This window comes from Anoplopoma fimbria, chromosome 12 (genome assembly GCF_027596085.1).
Source record: "Anoplopoma fimbria isolate UVic2021 breed Golden Eagle Sablefish chromosome 12, Afim_UVic_2022, whole genome shotgun sequence".
Classification (NCBI taxonomy): domain Eukaryota; kingdom Metazoa; phylum Chordata; class Actinopteri; order Perciformes; family Anoplopomatidae; genus Anoplopoma; species Anoplopoma fimbria.
The window spans coordinates 7,994,087-8,010,906 of record NC_072460.1 but is presented as its reverse complement, the minus strand read 5'-3'; the positions used below and the strand labels follow the sequence as shown (position 1 = coordinate 8,010,906).

The window sequence follows — 16,820 nt, the reverse complement described above, 5'->3', positions numbered from 1 at the left end:
TATATCCACATGGGGGGGGGTGGTCAGCATGATGACAGACTATGGTCTCTGCTGTTGTTGTACAGTCTGATGGCAGTGGGCACAAATGAGCGTCTGAAGCGCCCGTCCTGCTCTTTGGTAGAATCAGCCGATGGCTGAAAGAGCTGCCCAGCTGCCACAGTTCCTCATGGAGAGGGTGAGAGGGATTGTCCAGGATGGCTCCGAGTTTGGCCTTCATCCTCCTCTCACCCACTGACTTCAGACTGTCCAGCTCCAGACCCACCACAGAGCTGGCTTTCCTCACTAGCTTGTTGAGCATCTCCAGTCCTGATGCCACACCCCAGCACACCACAGCGAAGAAGAGGGCGCTGGCTACCACAGACTGGTAGAATGCCTTGAGCAGTTTATTGCACACATTGAAGGACCTCAGCCTCCTCAGGAAGAACAGCCTGCTCTGTCCTTTCATCAGTGTTGTGTGTCTAGTCCAGTTTATTGTTGATCTGCACCCCAAGGTACTTGTACGACTCAACCCTCTCCACTTCCCCTCCCTGAATGAAAACAGGGACAGGGGGCTTCTGTTCCTCTGGTAGTCCACCACAAGCTCCTTGGTCTTGCTGATGTTGAGCTTCAGGTGGTTGTTGCTGCACCATGTGATGAAGCTCTCAATCAGTCCTCTGTACTCCTCCTCGTTGTCCCTGGTGATACATCCAACAATGGAGGAGTCATCGGAGAACTTTTGGAGGTGGCAGGAACCAGAGTTGAAGCGGAAGTCCGAGGTGTAGAGAGTGAAGAGGAATGGTGCCAGTACAGTTCCTTGGGGTGCGCCGGTGTTGCTGATCACAGACTCAGAGACACAGCCGTCCACCCTGACGTACTGTGGCCGGCCTGTGAGGTAGTCTGTGATCCAGGAAGTGGTGTCGGGGTGCAGGTTCATCTCCAGCAGCTTCTCTCTCAGTAGGGAGGGCTGGATGGTGTTGAAAGTACTGGAGAAGTCAAAGAACATGACTCTGACAGTGCTTCCCAGCTTCTCCAGGTGAGAGAGGGCCTTGTGTGTCAGGTAGATGATGGAGTCCTCCACCCCGATGTGTGGCAGATAGGCGAACTGTAGTGGGTTCAGGAAAGCTGTAAGCTGGGTCCTCAGGTGCCGCAGAACCAGTCTCTCAAGGGTCTTCATGACGTGTGATGTCAGGGCCACAGGTCTGTAGTCATTAAGACTGCTGGGACGACTCCTCTTCGGCACCGGGACAATGCAGGACGTCTTCCAGATTGTGGGCACCTTCTTCAACCTCAGGGAAAGATTGAAGAGGTGCCGGAGAGGAGCCGCCAGCTGTCCAGCACACACTTTCAGTAACCTAGGGCTGATGTCATCAGGTCCACTGGCTTTGCTCATCTGAAGCCTGGAGAGCTGATGCTGTACCTGGATGGTGGTGAAGGTGGGGCTGGGTGGTGAGGGGGTTTGAAGGGAGCTGTGAGCTCCTGGCCGAGGGTGAACAGTTGTAGGGGGGGATGGGGGGAGTGATGGGCTGTCCTGGTCCACATCTGTGGAGATGTTGGTCTGAAGAGGGCTAGTGGGTGAGGGGGGGCATCCTCTGTCCTAACAGTCTGCTGAGAGAGGGGGAGGTGGCAGAGGTGGGGATGGGAGGGAGAGCAGAGACCCCAGCAGAGGTGTGAATGGGGGAAGAGGTGTTAGGTGGAGACCTAGCCTCACTATCGGAGCACACCGGGGTGGGGGTAGTGTCGAACCTGTTGAAAAATAGGTTGAGCTCGAGTGCTAGGTCACCCTTTACTCCAGATGAAGGCAGACTGCAGCCTGTCATCATTTTCATCCCATTCCACACCTCTTTAGTGTTGTTCTGTCCCATTTTAGCCACAATCTTCTCCCTGTAGCTGTTCTTAGCCTCTCTCAGCTTTCTCTTCAGCTCCTTCTGAACAGCCCGAAGTTCCCCTCTGTCCTTAGCCATGAAGGCCCTCTTCTTCCTGTTGAGAAGGCCCTTCAACTCTTTGCTGATCCACAGCTTGTAGGTAGTGTGATGGTCTGGGGCTGCTTTGCAGCTTCAGGACCTGGACGACTTGCCATAATTGATGGAACCATGAATTCTGCTCTCTACCAGAAAATCCTGAAGGAGAATGTCCGGCCATCAGTTCGTGACCTCAAGCTCAAGCGCACTTGGGTTATGCAGCAGGACAATGATCCGAAACACACCAGCAAGTCAACCTCTGGATGGCTAAAAAAACACAAAATGAAGGTTTTGGAGTGGCCTAGTCAAAGTCCGGACTTAAATCCGATTGAGATGCTGTGGCCATTTATGCTCGAAAACCATCCAATGTGGCTGAATTAAAAAAGTTCTGCAAAGACGAGTGGGCCAAAATTCCTCCACAGTGATGTGAAAGACTCATTGCCAGTTATCGCAAACGCTTGATTGCAGTTGTTGCCGCCAAGGGTGGCACAACCAGTTATTAGGTTTAGGGGCAATTACTTTTTCACATAGGGCCAGGTAGGTTTGGATAGCTTTTTTCCCTTAATGAATGAAATCATCATTTAAAAACTGCGTTTTGGATTTACTCGAGTTATCTGTATACATGCAATATATGTCATATGTACAGAAACACTTTAGAAAGCCACCATAAAAAGCAAGTCCATTCATTTACTGATGACTGTTGGGCTGGATGGCCTCCCTTCCAATGGAATGTCAGGAACTGTGATGCCCCTGTATCATCAAAACCTGGTTGGATCCTGGAGATCCAGATGGAGCTATTCTGTCAGATGGTCGAGGATTCTGGCGGGAAAAAAAGAGGCTGTGTTTTATTGTGAATGATGTACAGCCGACTAGATTGAATTTCACTGGAGAGATTTCACATGACAAATAGAAATAAATGATTGAAACGTGTTGAATTAAATGGTGCAGCCTGTTTGAGACATCTACATGTTGTAAACAACATTAACATATGGGGCCGACATACTTCTTTTTTTTTTTTTGATGATGATAGTCCACCTGAAATACAAAGAAAAGAAACGTATCAGCTAAAAACCATTAGCGACCTCCAATTGAAGCCGATGAAGAGAAACAAATGAGAGGAAATTATGTAAAATATAAACCAGTCAAATGAGGGATGCAGAACAAGCACAAACCTTTGATCCAAAGCCCAGCCCCTGTTAATGTGAATAGTATTAATGCAGCTATAAGAAAGTAATGGTGTCTTGAAACAGCTTCACAGATGACATCACTGGTCATGTTTCCTTCTTTGATCTTTATTTGGGTTTGTGAGCAACTGTCAGAAAAGAGAAATACATTTTTGAAGACATTAAACTCAACTACTCATCACAAAAAAAAAAAAAAAAAAAACAGATATAGATGAATAAATATAGTGGTCATTTTGTGCCACAGGGCAGAACAAACCCTCCTTTAACAAACAAATACTTACTTAGTCCAAACTGTACAATTCACACCATCAAGTGAAAAATAGCCGGACGGACAGCTTTCACACACTGTGTCCGTTCTGCTGGTTCCTTAGAGAAACAGACAAAGGTTAGATTAATTACACAGGAACCCAACATCCAGTGAACATCCATCAGTTATCAGACTGTGTGTTATCATTGAGGGATTTCTCATGCACACTAGTATCCCAGCTATGATCAGGGTGTATGATGAATAAAGTAAAGAAACTGGAAGAGGTTTCTGTTTACTGCAGCTGATCCTCCATATCGTAGTGGAACATATATGAATGATGGTCTGCATGCTAAAAGCACCGTGTTTACATGGAGCTGAATAAGCAGCTACACCATGTGTTGTGTTACTGTTAGGACAGAAGTGTGCATGTAAACGTACTCAATGTCAGACTGGAGATTTTCTTACCAGGTGCTTTTATCCTGTGACCGGGTTCACACTGCGTATGTTTTTCTGCAGAACTACATCCTGACTCATCCGTGAAGGCCTTGCAGAAATATCCATTTACAACATGACAGACTGTGTCTGTTGCTGCTGTGCAGCCCTGTTTGGCAAAGAGGCCGTTACCTAAAAGCCAACAGAATGATAGACATGATATTATTATTAAACAAATATGAAAGACATTTAAGTAATTGCAATAACAAAAGGTTACATTTAAAAGCATGTCATTTTGCAGTTACATTATGGAGGTTGTTGACTAGAGTGAAAGACAGGAGTGTTAATCAGTTCTTTATGGTCATACCTTGGTCACAGGGGGTGCAGGGCAAACATTTATTCAGGCCACTGGGTCTGTTCATAAATGTCCCGTTCACACAGGGGATACACTGTGTGTCTTCCTGAAGAGTGCAGTCTCTTCGAACAACTGTACCTGTTTAAGACAAAAACACACATTCAACACTCATTTAGCATCAAGGCTTCTGATCAGACTTTAAACTAAAGAAATGAATAATGTATAGACTCTTGCTCTCTTCCACTGTTTGTGTGTTTGTTTGTTTGTTTGTTTGTTTGTTTGTTTGTTTGTTTGTTTGTTTGCGTGCGTGCGTGCGTGCGTGCGTGGTGGTATTACAGAGCCTGGTGTTTGCCTCTGCTATTGACTCTCTGTATGAAGGCTCTGAGAACAAAAACCTGTGTAATGCCGATGCCAGATACTGGCTCTCCTCACACAACGTCTCTCTGATGACTGTGACTTCCTCTAATCCTCGTTGTCTGTTTCTGTTCCTCTTGGACACATAGCAGGCCCATAATCATTAGACTGTGGTCCGTCTTATTGGTATGACATTTTCAACCTCTTCAGTGTCATATGTTGTACAAATTACAAAATTAATTATAACTATGAAATAAAAAACATAAAAAAGGGCTGTCTCAAATTAACTTTAACTAGTAATGAAAAGTGTCTTGTCTTTAACGAGTGGGATTAGTCTTAAAGTAAAGACATTAAATGTTAGCGAACGTATAAAGACATTTATTTGGATCAATTGTCAAACCACCTAGTACATTAGAATAACTTCAAATAACATAAAGTTTTTCAATTTCCTTAAAAAAAAAAAAAATGGAATAAAATTTGCATGCAGTATTATTCGTTAAATGTAATATTTTTTAAGTATTCATTTAATTTATTTTATTAATGTATTGATCCATTTGTGTTTTAATGAGGTGACTTTTGTTTTCACTTCTTCACAGTAGTACATGGTCACAAACATCACAGGCTTATACTCATAATTACCTTCGTGGCACATCGTACAACATTGTCCAGCCCTTGGTGCATATTCTTTAGATGAACAGCAAAGTCCTGGAGTCATGAACATGGCGACAAAGCCTATTGAACAAAATGTGACGTTAATTCATTTTCGTGTTTCGCTAAGCTAACGTTATCCTAAGCGGTTAAAGCAGGGTTGTCCAAACTTTTTTCACTGAGGGCCACATATAGAAAAATATACGAAAGGCTGGGCCACTCACTAGAGGTGAGGTATATCGCCTCACTTCTAGTGTATTAAAGTTAACAAAATCAATCAAATGTAGGTAAATTATGCTTGATATTTGAATATGCTTAAAGAAAAAAACATCCTACATCACAACTTTCCATTAATGGATTTTCATTTATTTTGTTATAAAAATGGTTGGCAGCTCATTCTCAAAACAGCAGCCTGAGATTGCTTCTTACTCAGGATGGTGATCCTTCACAGCCCTGGAGAGGGGGCGGGGCTTATCTCCATGGAAACCTCTGTCAACAAATCCATTTATTTCACCATCAACCATGCAATAAATAAATACTAATTCTGCTTTATACTTGTTGTGGCAGTCCCAGATATCCTGGGAAACTAAACGCCGTCTTGTCTGAGTTCATAACATCATCTGTGGATTTATTCGAGCCGTATGAACCGAAAATAAACAATTTTACTGTGATTTAATTGCAATAAATGTACAAAAAGGGACGCTGAAATAACAACATAATGATGGTGGTTTGTAAAAAGTCAGAATTCATGTTTTGTTAGTTCTCTCTGCAGGAGGAGAAGGAAATCACGTTTTAAATGCCTGTTTTGTGAACGGAGCTCGGCTCGATGACAGAGTGGCAGGAGGAGAAGCTCAACGCTGATTGGCTGATCGATGACAGAGTGACAGGAGAAGAAGCTCAACGCTGATTGGCTGTCGCAACACAGCGTCCCGCGAATCAGGTGAAACTCTGATTCGCGCCGCCAGAAATATTCGCTTCGCTTTTGGTGTGAATGCAGCATTAAGTGCAAGTTTCATGTGTGGGCCATATTCCATTATGCTTTTAGAATTTCTAGCGGGCCAATTAAAAATGGACACCCCTGGGTTTGGACACCCCTGGGTTAAAGGCTGCTGTAAGATACTCACCAAAGACAGTCAGCGTCGTAAACATGATGACACATTCTAGAACAGCGTCTCGTTACGTTCTGGCGACAATAGTGTCCTTTTCTGGAGATAGTCAAAGCAAACAACTACATTTAATTAGATTATCTTAGCTTATCAGTAGGTTCGTTTGAGTTGAAAATGGACGCGTGAAGCCGGCAGGAGCAAGCCTTCAATGAAAATACAGGAAGTCGTTGGAAGCAGATTAGGAGGAGTCTTTGAAATGGGACAGCCCCGTCGCGGCCGCTGTGACGTAATCGGTCTACAAATACACCCTCTGAAGGATGCAGCCGCTGGATTGGGACACAGCTTAAAAAGTGAGTAAAAAAACACCCTAAATATGTTTAGAACTACAAATGAACTTTCTTCTGTTGATCTTGTTTTTTAATTTTTTTAATTTTGCCATTGAAATAGGCCATCACTTCTTAAAATAACTTCATGCCTTTAATGCTTTGTATAGACCCACATTACATCAATCAATTTTGTCCTGTATTGTTAAATGTTAGAATATCAAATTTAATCAAAAGACTTATGTGGGTGGAATTGCTAGCACTACGTCCAACCCTCCTCCTTCATCCGGGCTTGGGACCGGCAAAGTGACCCAAAAGCGACACTCTGGCAGAGTTACTTAAGAGGTTCTTAAGTTTGGTTTAGTTTCTAACCTTATGCTCCACTTAGGAGTCTATAACAAGTCACAGTAAAACATGAACATTTTTTGCCATAACTATAACATTTAAAAAATAATAATTGTATAGACGGTTTTAACTTTACAACATTAACAATCTCAATGGACCAAAAAGAGACAATAGAAAAAACTGTCAATGGCAATGTGAGAAAATGATGGTAACTAGTCTGGCCCTAATTCAGGTTCATTGTTTTTGGGGTTTTTCAGATCCACACACACACACACACACACACATGCTGTGCTGGCTCACAGACAGAGTAGGTCATCTTAATTTTGGTCAAGGCTTTCTATGGCAGGTTCAGCAACTGAGGGGGCTGACTTAAATGAGTAAGCAGCTGATGTGCCAAATAGCTGCAAAACATTATCAGGCAGTTTGTGCTCATAGCAAGCCTCAGTAGCTGCCATGAGGGACCTGTTGGGGGAGCTCTCATGGGACTCCATGTGCTGCGGTTGTGATGAGGAGGAAGAGGAAGACGGGGATCTGTCTGCTGGGTGTTAGTGTAGAATGATACCAGTCATGTGGACGACTGCTGCACCGTATGCTGCAGATTGGCCGAAAGCATGTGGCTGCCCCTCTTGTTTGGAGTTTGGAGTCCCGTCTCTTTGAAACAGAGAGGCATGATCCCAGAACAGGTTAAAATTGTCAATAAAACCCACGCTGTGGGTCCTGCAGGTGGATTGTAGCCAGGTATGGAGACTGAGGAGTCTGCTAAAGCAACTTTTCAAGTACAAAGTGGCCCGGGGCCCATTCAAATATTAACACTGTATTGGTTTAACTAATTGATCTCACTCTTGGTTTGATTTGTATTCAATAACTAAATCAAATCCACTTACAGTTTAACAAGCAAAAACCCTGTCAAATAAATGACATGATACAATGTGATCATTACAAAGACATTTATTTATATATAATGAACAATAACAACAGTCACAACAGTTACAACTACCTTTTTATGTTCACCTCTTAATGAGACACTTGGGCCTCTCAGACACGATCAGATCCAGTCTGGGTGGAACGGGGAAAGGCTCACTCTCAGAGTAGCCTCCAGTGTTGCTCTGAGTCTGTTTCGGGCTTTGGTCTTAGTTGTGGCCCAGTGGAGAATCCTGATTCACACAGGTATGTAGTTGTGAATGGGAGAAGGAGTTTCACAGCCCTCAGTGCTAGACATGGGTACTCCTTTGAGACAGCAATCCAGAAGGAGCCCCGTTCCAGTTCGCCCCACTGCAACTTTAAAGTGCTGTCGGTGGAAACTTCCAGAAGCTGGGATTCCAGATGTGAGGGCAAAGCAACATCATTTTCAGTGGGATCCACAGAAAATGGGTCCAAAATCCACATGTGTCTGTTTCTGGGATCCTCAGGAAAGTATTCATCAAATGTCTCTGCCAGTTGTGAGAGGTGCTGAGTGACTGAGTCCCTGATCTTCACCTGAGGAGAGTTTTCCAAAATGTCAGACAAAAGTGGGAACATGTCCATCCTCTTTTCCTGGGCCCTCTTAGTCCACAAAGCAAGTTTCCTCCTGAAAGCTTGAACTTTGTCTGCAACAACAAATATGTTGCTGTTTCTTCCTTGCAGTGAGATGTTCAGCTGGTTCAGCAGTGAAGAAATGTCACAGAGGTAGGCAAGTTCAGCTGTGAATTCTGTGTTGGCATAGTAATGTGCCAGAGGAGATTTTTTCTCAGTGAGAGAAGAGAAGACCTCATTCCTCAGTTCAAACAAACGCTTGAGGACCAGTCCTCTTGAGAGCCATCTCACCTCACTGTGATAGAGCAGCTGGACATGATCTGCTTCTATGTCCTCACAAAGCTTGGCAAAACATCTGGAGTTCACAGCTCTACTTTTAATGAAGTTGATGGTTTTCACACTTATATCCATCACCTCATGCAACTCTGGTGACATATGTTTTGCTGCAAGGCTTTCACGGTGGAGAAAACAGTGGGTCCATTTAGCTTCTGGTGCACGATCAAGTATCTGCCTGACGCCGTTATGCCTGTTACGGTGACTCAGTGTCGTTTGAGAGTGGGATGGTCAGCAGCTTCTTTGCAGCTTCTTCTCCAATCATCTCACGGCACAGATCCACAGAACCAACTCCTCCGCTGTGGTGAACGGTTTCTTACTTTGTGCCACACGTCTGGCTACGAGGCAGCTGGCTTTCAAAGCACATTTGGAGTTGCCAGTCAGTGACACGATAGACCTTTTCTGCATCTGTAGTCCATTTTCCTTTCTCTTGAAAAAGTCCACCGGCTTTCCCACCAGCGTTGGATGTTTGGCCTCCAGATGGCGCTGTAGTTCTGAAGGCTTCAGAGCTTCGTTGGAAAGCGTTAGCCCACACTCCACACACTGGGCTCATTATTCACAAAGCCGTACTTAATGAAGTCACGATTGTACTTGCGCGAAAATTTTGACTTTTGCAGGGGTTTGGCACCATTTTCTTCATTTTTTCGTTTAAAATACTTCTCCATAACTTTCGCGGCTGACTTACTGGAGCTCCTTAAACAACTGACTGACACATTACCGCCACCAAGTGGTGGGAAGCTATATTGCATCTAATGGATAACAGTAATATCTCTGGTGTCTTCAATTGATAACCTTTGCGGTCCCGCGGCCCTCGTGGCCCACAGGTGCAAAACTGAAAGTTTTTTGCGGCCCTCTAGGTGGATTGGGCCGCAAGCGCCCACGATTTTCTGAGATACTTATTTTTTTGTTTTCATTAGCTGTAAGCCATAATCATCAAAATTAAAAGAAATAAACCTTTGAAATATTTCACTCTGTGTGTAATGAATCTATATAATATATGAGTTTCACTTTTTGAATTGAATTATCGAAATAAACAAACTTTTCCATGATATTCTAATTTACTGAGATGCACCTGTAAGGCTGCCAGTAATCACCCAGCAGTGTTGCTGCCAGGACCACATGCTGCCCCGACGCCATTGTTTGAGGAGATGTTTCATGTTTCTTTGTTAATTGTTGGTGGAAGAAACACCTGGCTGGTCTGCACATAACCTCTGTGTCAAGCCTCCTACTTTTAAACTCCGGCCGCTACGTGGCCATCCTAACACCTAGCTATTACAGATTTAACAATTATCTTCATACAGTCATAAACTAATGGGATGATAAATGAGGGGCTAGTGACCATTTTCTTTCATAGTGTTCATAGAAAATATTTATTTATTTAGAAAATGTTAGTTCTTATTGCAAGTCGTTTGGATAAAAGCGTTTGCTAAATGACTGTAATGTAATGTAATGTAGTAAAACAACAAAACAAGAATAACAAATAATCAACAGATAATGTGAGTAATTGTCAAAAAAGAAATTGTCATCAGTAGTCTATCTGACATTCAAAAACATTCATTCATACACTGCTGGCGAAGCCCAAAGACACATTGATATGGACTAGCAGAGCCAGGCATCGAACAGCAGATCCTGATAAAAGAACCACACTTCTCTAACACTGAGCGACAGTCGCCCCTATCCACTGTCACCCCAGATGTCCTCTGTCCTTGGATTCTGGAGATCCAGATGAAGCCATGCTGTCAGATGTCCGAGGAATCTGGTGGGGAAAAAAAGAGGCTGTGTTTTATTGTGAATGATGTACAGCCGACTAGATTGAATTTCACTGGAGAGATTTCACATGACAAATAGAAATAAATGATTGAAACGTTTTGAATTAAATGGTGCAGCCTGTTTTAGACATCTACATGTTGTAAACAACATTAACATATGGAGCCGACATACCTCATTTTTTTATTGATGATAGTCCGCCTGAAATACAAAGAAAAGAAACGTATCAGCTAAAAACCATTAGCGACCTCCAATTGAAGGCGATGAAGAGAAACAAATGAGAGGAAATTATGTAAAATATAAACCAGTCAAATGAGGGATGCAGAACAAGCACAAACCTTTGATCCCTTTGATCCCAAGCCCAGCAACTGTTAATGTGAAGAGTATTAATGCAGCTATAAGAAAGTAATGGTGTCTTGAAGCAGCTTCACAGACGACATCACTGGTCATGTTTCCTTCTTTGGTCTTTATTTGGGTTTGTGAGCAACTGTCAGAAAAGAGAATATTTGAACATATTTGAAGCCATTAAACTCAACTACTCATCACAAAAAAAACAGATATGCATGAATAAATATAGTGGCCATTTTGTGCCACAGGGCAGAACAAACCCTCCTTTAACAGACAAATACTTACAGAGTCCAAACTGTACAATTCACACCACCAAGTGAAAAATAGCCGGACGGACAGCTTTCACACACTGTGTCTGTTCTGCTGGTTCCTTAGAGAAACAGACAAAGGTTAGATTAATTACACAGGAACCCAACATCCAGTGAACATCCATCAGTTATCAGACTGTGTGTTATCATTGAGGGATTTCTCATGCACACTAGTATCCCAGCTATGATCAGGGTGTATGATGTATAAAGTAAAGAAACTGGAAGAGGTTTCTGTTTACTGCAGCTGATCCTCCATATCGTAGTAGAACATATGGTGATACTCGATGTAATGATGGTCTGCATGCTAAAAATAAATTCTAAATCTGACACCAGTCTGACAGATAATAAATAGAATTGTCCTTCATTTCTGATGATCCTATTGAAAGGTTAATTACAGCCTGTGTTCAATGCAGCAGAGTCCAGACTAGAGACAGACTGCATGACAGATCTGCTGGATGGAGGAGTCAAAGTGTAGCACCGTGTTTACATGGAGCTGAATAACCAGCTACACCATGTGTTGTGTTACTGTTAGGACAGAAGTGTGCATGTAAACGTACTCAATGTCAGACTGGAGATTTTCTTACCAGGTGCTTTTATCCTGTGACCGGGTCCACACTGCGTATGTTTTTCTGCAGAACTACATCCTGACTCATCCATCAAGGCCTTGCAGAAATATCCATTTACAACATCACAGACTGTGTCTGTTGCTGCTGTGCAGCCGTGTTTGGCAAAGAGACCGTTACCTAAAAGCCAACAGAATGATAGACATGATATTATTATTAAACAAACATTTATAAATGGTACTAGAGCCAGTGTTTGGTCTGTCTGGGCTACTGTAGAGACATGGCGGTGCAGCATAGCTGACTCCATAAGCTAACAAAAACATGATCCTCATTTAAATGTGATGATTCACTAAAGAAATATATATTTATTTTTACATTATATTCCATTTCATAAAATAGATCACCTTAAATGCTACACACTGGACCTTTAGTAATTAATGAAATAATGTGATTATGTGCTACTTGGTGGACTGCTACGGACAAATGGAATGAAATCTGACCCACAGAGCCGCACCCTCTCTGATTGGCCAAACTCCCTGAGATACACATCGGAGCTGGCCAATCAGAGCTCCTTTAGCTGCTCTGTGGGTTGAAATGACTTTTTAGGGAGTTCACTCACTTACACATGTTAAAATGAAAAGAACTTTCTTAAAGGAAATCAGTCACAAAATTGAAACTGAGTAGTGAATTAAAAATGCGAGATGAAATATGAAAGACATTTAAGTAATTGCAATAACAAAAAGTTACATTTAAAAGCATGTCATTTTGCAGTTACATTATGGAATTCAATTATTCAACATAAGAGACAGTTTATGGAAATAAAATCATACATTGGTACATTCACTGTTTTATTTTAAACACATACAAACATTAGAAACACATTCAGTTTTAAATTTATATTTATACTAACTTTTTTGTGGTCCATAAAATATATTATTGACAATAATCACTGTACAGATCTGTATTTCCCTGGTGGTGAATTCAAGGCTCCATATAAATAAAGCACATACCTGCTACAAGACAATTATTATTATCTATACTTTTTTACTGCAATTACTTGTATAACTTTAAATTGTGTTTCGATTCAAAGATTTTCCATATAGCAGTTTTGTCATATTTAAACTGAATAAGGTTTTTGACTAGAGTGAAAGACAGGAGTGTTAATCAGTTCTTTATGGTCATACCTTGGTCACATGGGGTGCAGTTGTAACATTTATTCAGGCCATTGGGTCTGTTCATAAATGTCCTGTTCCCACAAGGGCTGCACCATGTCCATGTCTGACGAGTGCAGTCTTTTCGAACAACTGTTCCTGTTTAAGACAAAAACACACACTCAACACTCATTTAGCATCAAGGCATGATGGGAAATAACCATTATTCTCAAACACCTAGTACATTATAATACATTTAACTTGCAAATATCTGTTGCTGTGTTTTCAATTTTTTATATACATTATTTTGATCAGACTTTAAACTAAAGAAATGAATAATGTATAGACTCTTGCTCTCTTCCACTGTTTGTGTTTGTGTGTGTGTGTGTGTGTGTGTTGTGTGTGTGTTTGTGTGTGTGTGTGTGTGTGTGGTGGTATTACAGAGCCTGGTGTTTACCTTCTGTATGAAGGCTATGAGAACAAAAACCTGTGTAATGCCGATGCCAGATACTGGCTCTCCTCACACAACGTCTCTCTGATGACTGTGACTTCCTCTAATCCTCGTTGTCTGTTTCTGTTCCTCTTGGACGCATAGCAGGCCCATAATCATTAGACTGTGGTCCGTCTTATTTGTATGACATTTTCAACCTCTTCAGTGTCATATGTTGTACAAGTTACAAAATTAATTATAACTATAAAATAAGAAAACATTAAAAAGGGCTGTCTCAAATTAACTTTGACTAGTAATGAAAAGTGTCTTGTCTTTAACGAGTGGGATTAGTCTTAAAGTGAAGACATTAAATGTTAGCGAACGTATAAAGAAACTTACCAGTAACAACATAATATCGAAAATATATTACCTATATTTTTCACATTGTCAAATCAGTTTCCCCTGGACTGTAGCCAGCTTCCTTTTTTATTTTGGGGAGTTTTTCCAATTTGTAAAGCCCTCTGAGGCAAATTTGTGATTCAGGGCTATACAAAATAAATGTAACTGAGTTGGTATTGATAACAGACCACAGAGAGAATATCAGGACATTCTTATATCCTTCATGACTTTCAGAGTTCGTCCCATGTCACCAACTAATATCACTTAATAATGATAGCAGAACAATTCGTAAGCTACCTCTTCCAATATCGGGACATTCTGATGTAAGATTTCAAAATTAAAGCCCTATGCAATCCTATTCATGAGCCTATTTACGTGTAATACGAGATTAGATTTAAAAGGAAAGAATATCAGATTAGACAAATTTCACTTCAGATTAATAGCAGACCACTCAGAAAGAAAGTGGGACATTCAGATGTAGAATTTCAGAATTAAAGCTCTTTAAAATCTCATTCATGAGCAAACTTCCCTCATATTTTAGATTATATTTAAAAAGAACTAGTTACAAACTAATTTCACTTCAGATTAATTACAATGTCAGAGTGTAGCTCAGATAATATCTGGACATTCTGATGTAGAATTTAAAATGTAAAGCCCTTTAATAGAAGATATCTTCCCTCTAAAACCAGGTTAGAATTAAAAGGAGTCGGCTTATTGTCCCAACTATTACAAGTTTTTCAATTTCATTACATTTTTTCTTGTTTGCATATTATTCGTTAAATGTAATATGTTTCATGTGGTATTCATTTCGTTTCATTTATTAATGTATTGATCCATTTGTGTTTTAATGAGGTGACTTTTGTTTTTTCACTTCTTCACAGTAGTACATGGTCACAAACAACACAGGCCTATACTCAGAATTACCTTCGTGGCACATCGGACAACATTGTCCATCTCTTGTCTGATATTCTTTTGGTGAACAGCAAAGTCCTGGAGTCATGAACATGGCGACAAAGCCTATTGAACAAAACGTTACGTTACTTTATTTCCGTGTTTGTGAGGGTTAAAGGCTGCTGTAAGATACTCACCAAAGACAGTCAGCGTCGGAAACATGATGACACATTCTAGAACAGGTTCGTTAATAGTGACAATAGTGCCATTTTCTGGAGATAGTCAAAGCAAACAAATGGGTTTAGTTTAGTTTAGTTAGCTTAGCTTAGCAGTAGCGAGTGTTTATAGGAAATCCCAAAATACCAGAAAGGTCGGTTCCCCAAAGGCTCAAAAGTCGCAGCAGGCGGGACTTGTAACCTGAATTGCTGCGTTCGTTATCGCGGTCAAGTCAGCCCTCACGTTGTAGTGCTGTTCGTGTATACACCAGACATTACGGTAAGAGCGACTTCAAAATAAGAGCAACGCTCCGGTGAACGTGATGAGACATGTCCCAATCGGTTGTCATAAAATAAAACAAGATAATCCTTTATTAGTCCCGCAGCGGGGACATTTACAGGATTACAGCAGCATAGAGTATAGTGCAAACAAGAGACAGTTAAAAAAAAAAAAAAAAGATAAAAGAGGTAAAGCTAGGTTAGAAGATTAAAATGGACGAGCTGCTATCAATAGCATCAGCTGGTTAGTTAATGGCGTCACGTAAATGAACCGATCATTTTAACATCAGTGTGATCTGATCAGGTCCCTTGTCTCCCGTTGCTGGTCCTCTAGTCTCCATGTCAAAAAAATAATCAACTTCACCGGCACGCAATGCATCTTGGGCCGTGAAGGACCATCAGCTGTATCCTCCCAATCTGGGAAAAGTAGGCTGCATTTGTCGGCCGCATTAGGAGGAGTCTTCGGAATGGGACAGCCCCGTCTCGGCTGCTGTGACGTAATCGGTCTACAAATACACCCTCCGAAGGATGCAGCCGCTGGATTGGGACACAGCTTAAAAAGTGAGTAAAAAAACAAAACTAAATATGTTTAGAACTACAAATGAACTTTCTTCTGTTGATCTTGTTTTTTTTTTTTTAATTTTGCCATTGAAATAGGCCATCACTTAAAATAACTTCATGACTTTAATGCTTTGTATAGACCCACATTACATCAATCAATTTTGTCCTGTATTGTTAAATGTTAGAATATCACATTTAATCAAAAGACTGTTATGTGGGTGGAATTGCTAGCGCTACGTCCAACCCTCCTCCTTCATCCGGGCTTGGGACCGGCAAAGTGACCCAAAAGCGACACTCTGGCAGAGTTACTTAAGAGGTTCTTAAGTTTGGTTTAGTTTCTAACCTTATGCTCCACTTAGGAGTCTATAACAAGTCACAGTAAAACATGAACATTTTTTGCCATAACTATAACATTTAAAAAATAATAATTGTATAGACGGTTTTAACTTTACAACATTAACAATCTCAATGGACCAAAAAGAGACAATAGAAAAAACTGTCAATGGCAATGTGAGAAAATGATGGTAACTAGTCTGGCCCTAATTCAGGTTCATTGTTTTTGGGGTTTTTTCAGATCCACACACACACACACACACACACATGCTGTGCTGGCTCACAGACAGAGTAGGTCATCTTAATTTTGGTCAAGGCTTTCTATGGCAGGTTCAGCAACTGAGGGGGCTGACTTAAATGAGTAAGCAGCTGATGTGCCAAATAGCTGCAAAACATTATCAGGCAGTTTGTGCTCATAGCAAGCCTCACCAGATGTCTGTTGACAGTAGCTGCCATGAGGGACCTGTTGGGGAGCTTTCATGGGACTCCATGTGCTGCGGTTGTGATGAGGAGGAAGAGGAAGACGGGGATCTGTCTGCTGGGTGTTAGTGTAGAATGATACCAGTCATGTGGACGACTGCTACACCGTATGCTGCAGATTGGCCGAAAGCATGTGGCTCTTGTTTGGAGTTTGGAGTCCTGTCTCTTTGAAACAGAGAGGCATGATCCCAGAACAGGTTAAAATTGTCAATAAAACCCACGCTGTGGGTCCTGCAGGTGGATTGTAGCCAGGTATGGAGACTGAGGAGTCTGCTAAAGCAACTTTTCAAGTACAAAGTGGCCCGGGCCCATTCAAATA

The 16,820-nt window shown here is 41.6% G+C and overlaps 1 protein-coding gene across 3 annotated transcripts in view; it reads right to left on the bottom strand.

Moving 5' to 3' along the window:
* LOC129099957 (tumor necrosis factor receptor superfamily member 14-like) overlaps window positions 1-16,633 on the bottom strand; it is a 27,727-nt gene extending 11,094 nt beyond the window's left edge. The window contains exons 1-7 of one of the 3 annotated variants that reach the window (XR_008531647.1): window positions 16,451-16,633; window positions 14,667-14,759; window positions 4,168-4,293; window positions 3,834-3,992; window positions 3,403-3,487; window positions 2,941-3,249; window positions 2,452-2,756 (exon numbers count right to left, since the gene is read on the bottom strand). Coding sequence is in view for 1 of the 3 variants with exons in the window: in XM_054609419.1 (XP_054465394.1) it covers window positions 4,168-4,293; window positions 14,667-14,759; window positions 16,451-16,502 (271 nt within the window). In the remaining 2 variants the exon portion in view is untranslated. Of the gene's footprint in view, window positions 1-2,451; window positions 2,757-2,940; window positions 3,250-3,402; window positions 3,488-3,833; window positions 3,993-4,167; window positions 4,294-5,148; window positions 5,242-6,281; window positions 6,458-14,666; window positions 14,760-16,450 lie in introns of those variants that run through there. The other 2 variants (XR_008531648.1, XM_054609419.1) reach the window with 2 other exon arrangements.
* Window positions 16,634-16,820: the final 187 nt, after the last annotated feature.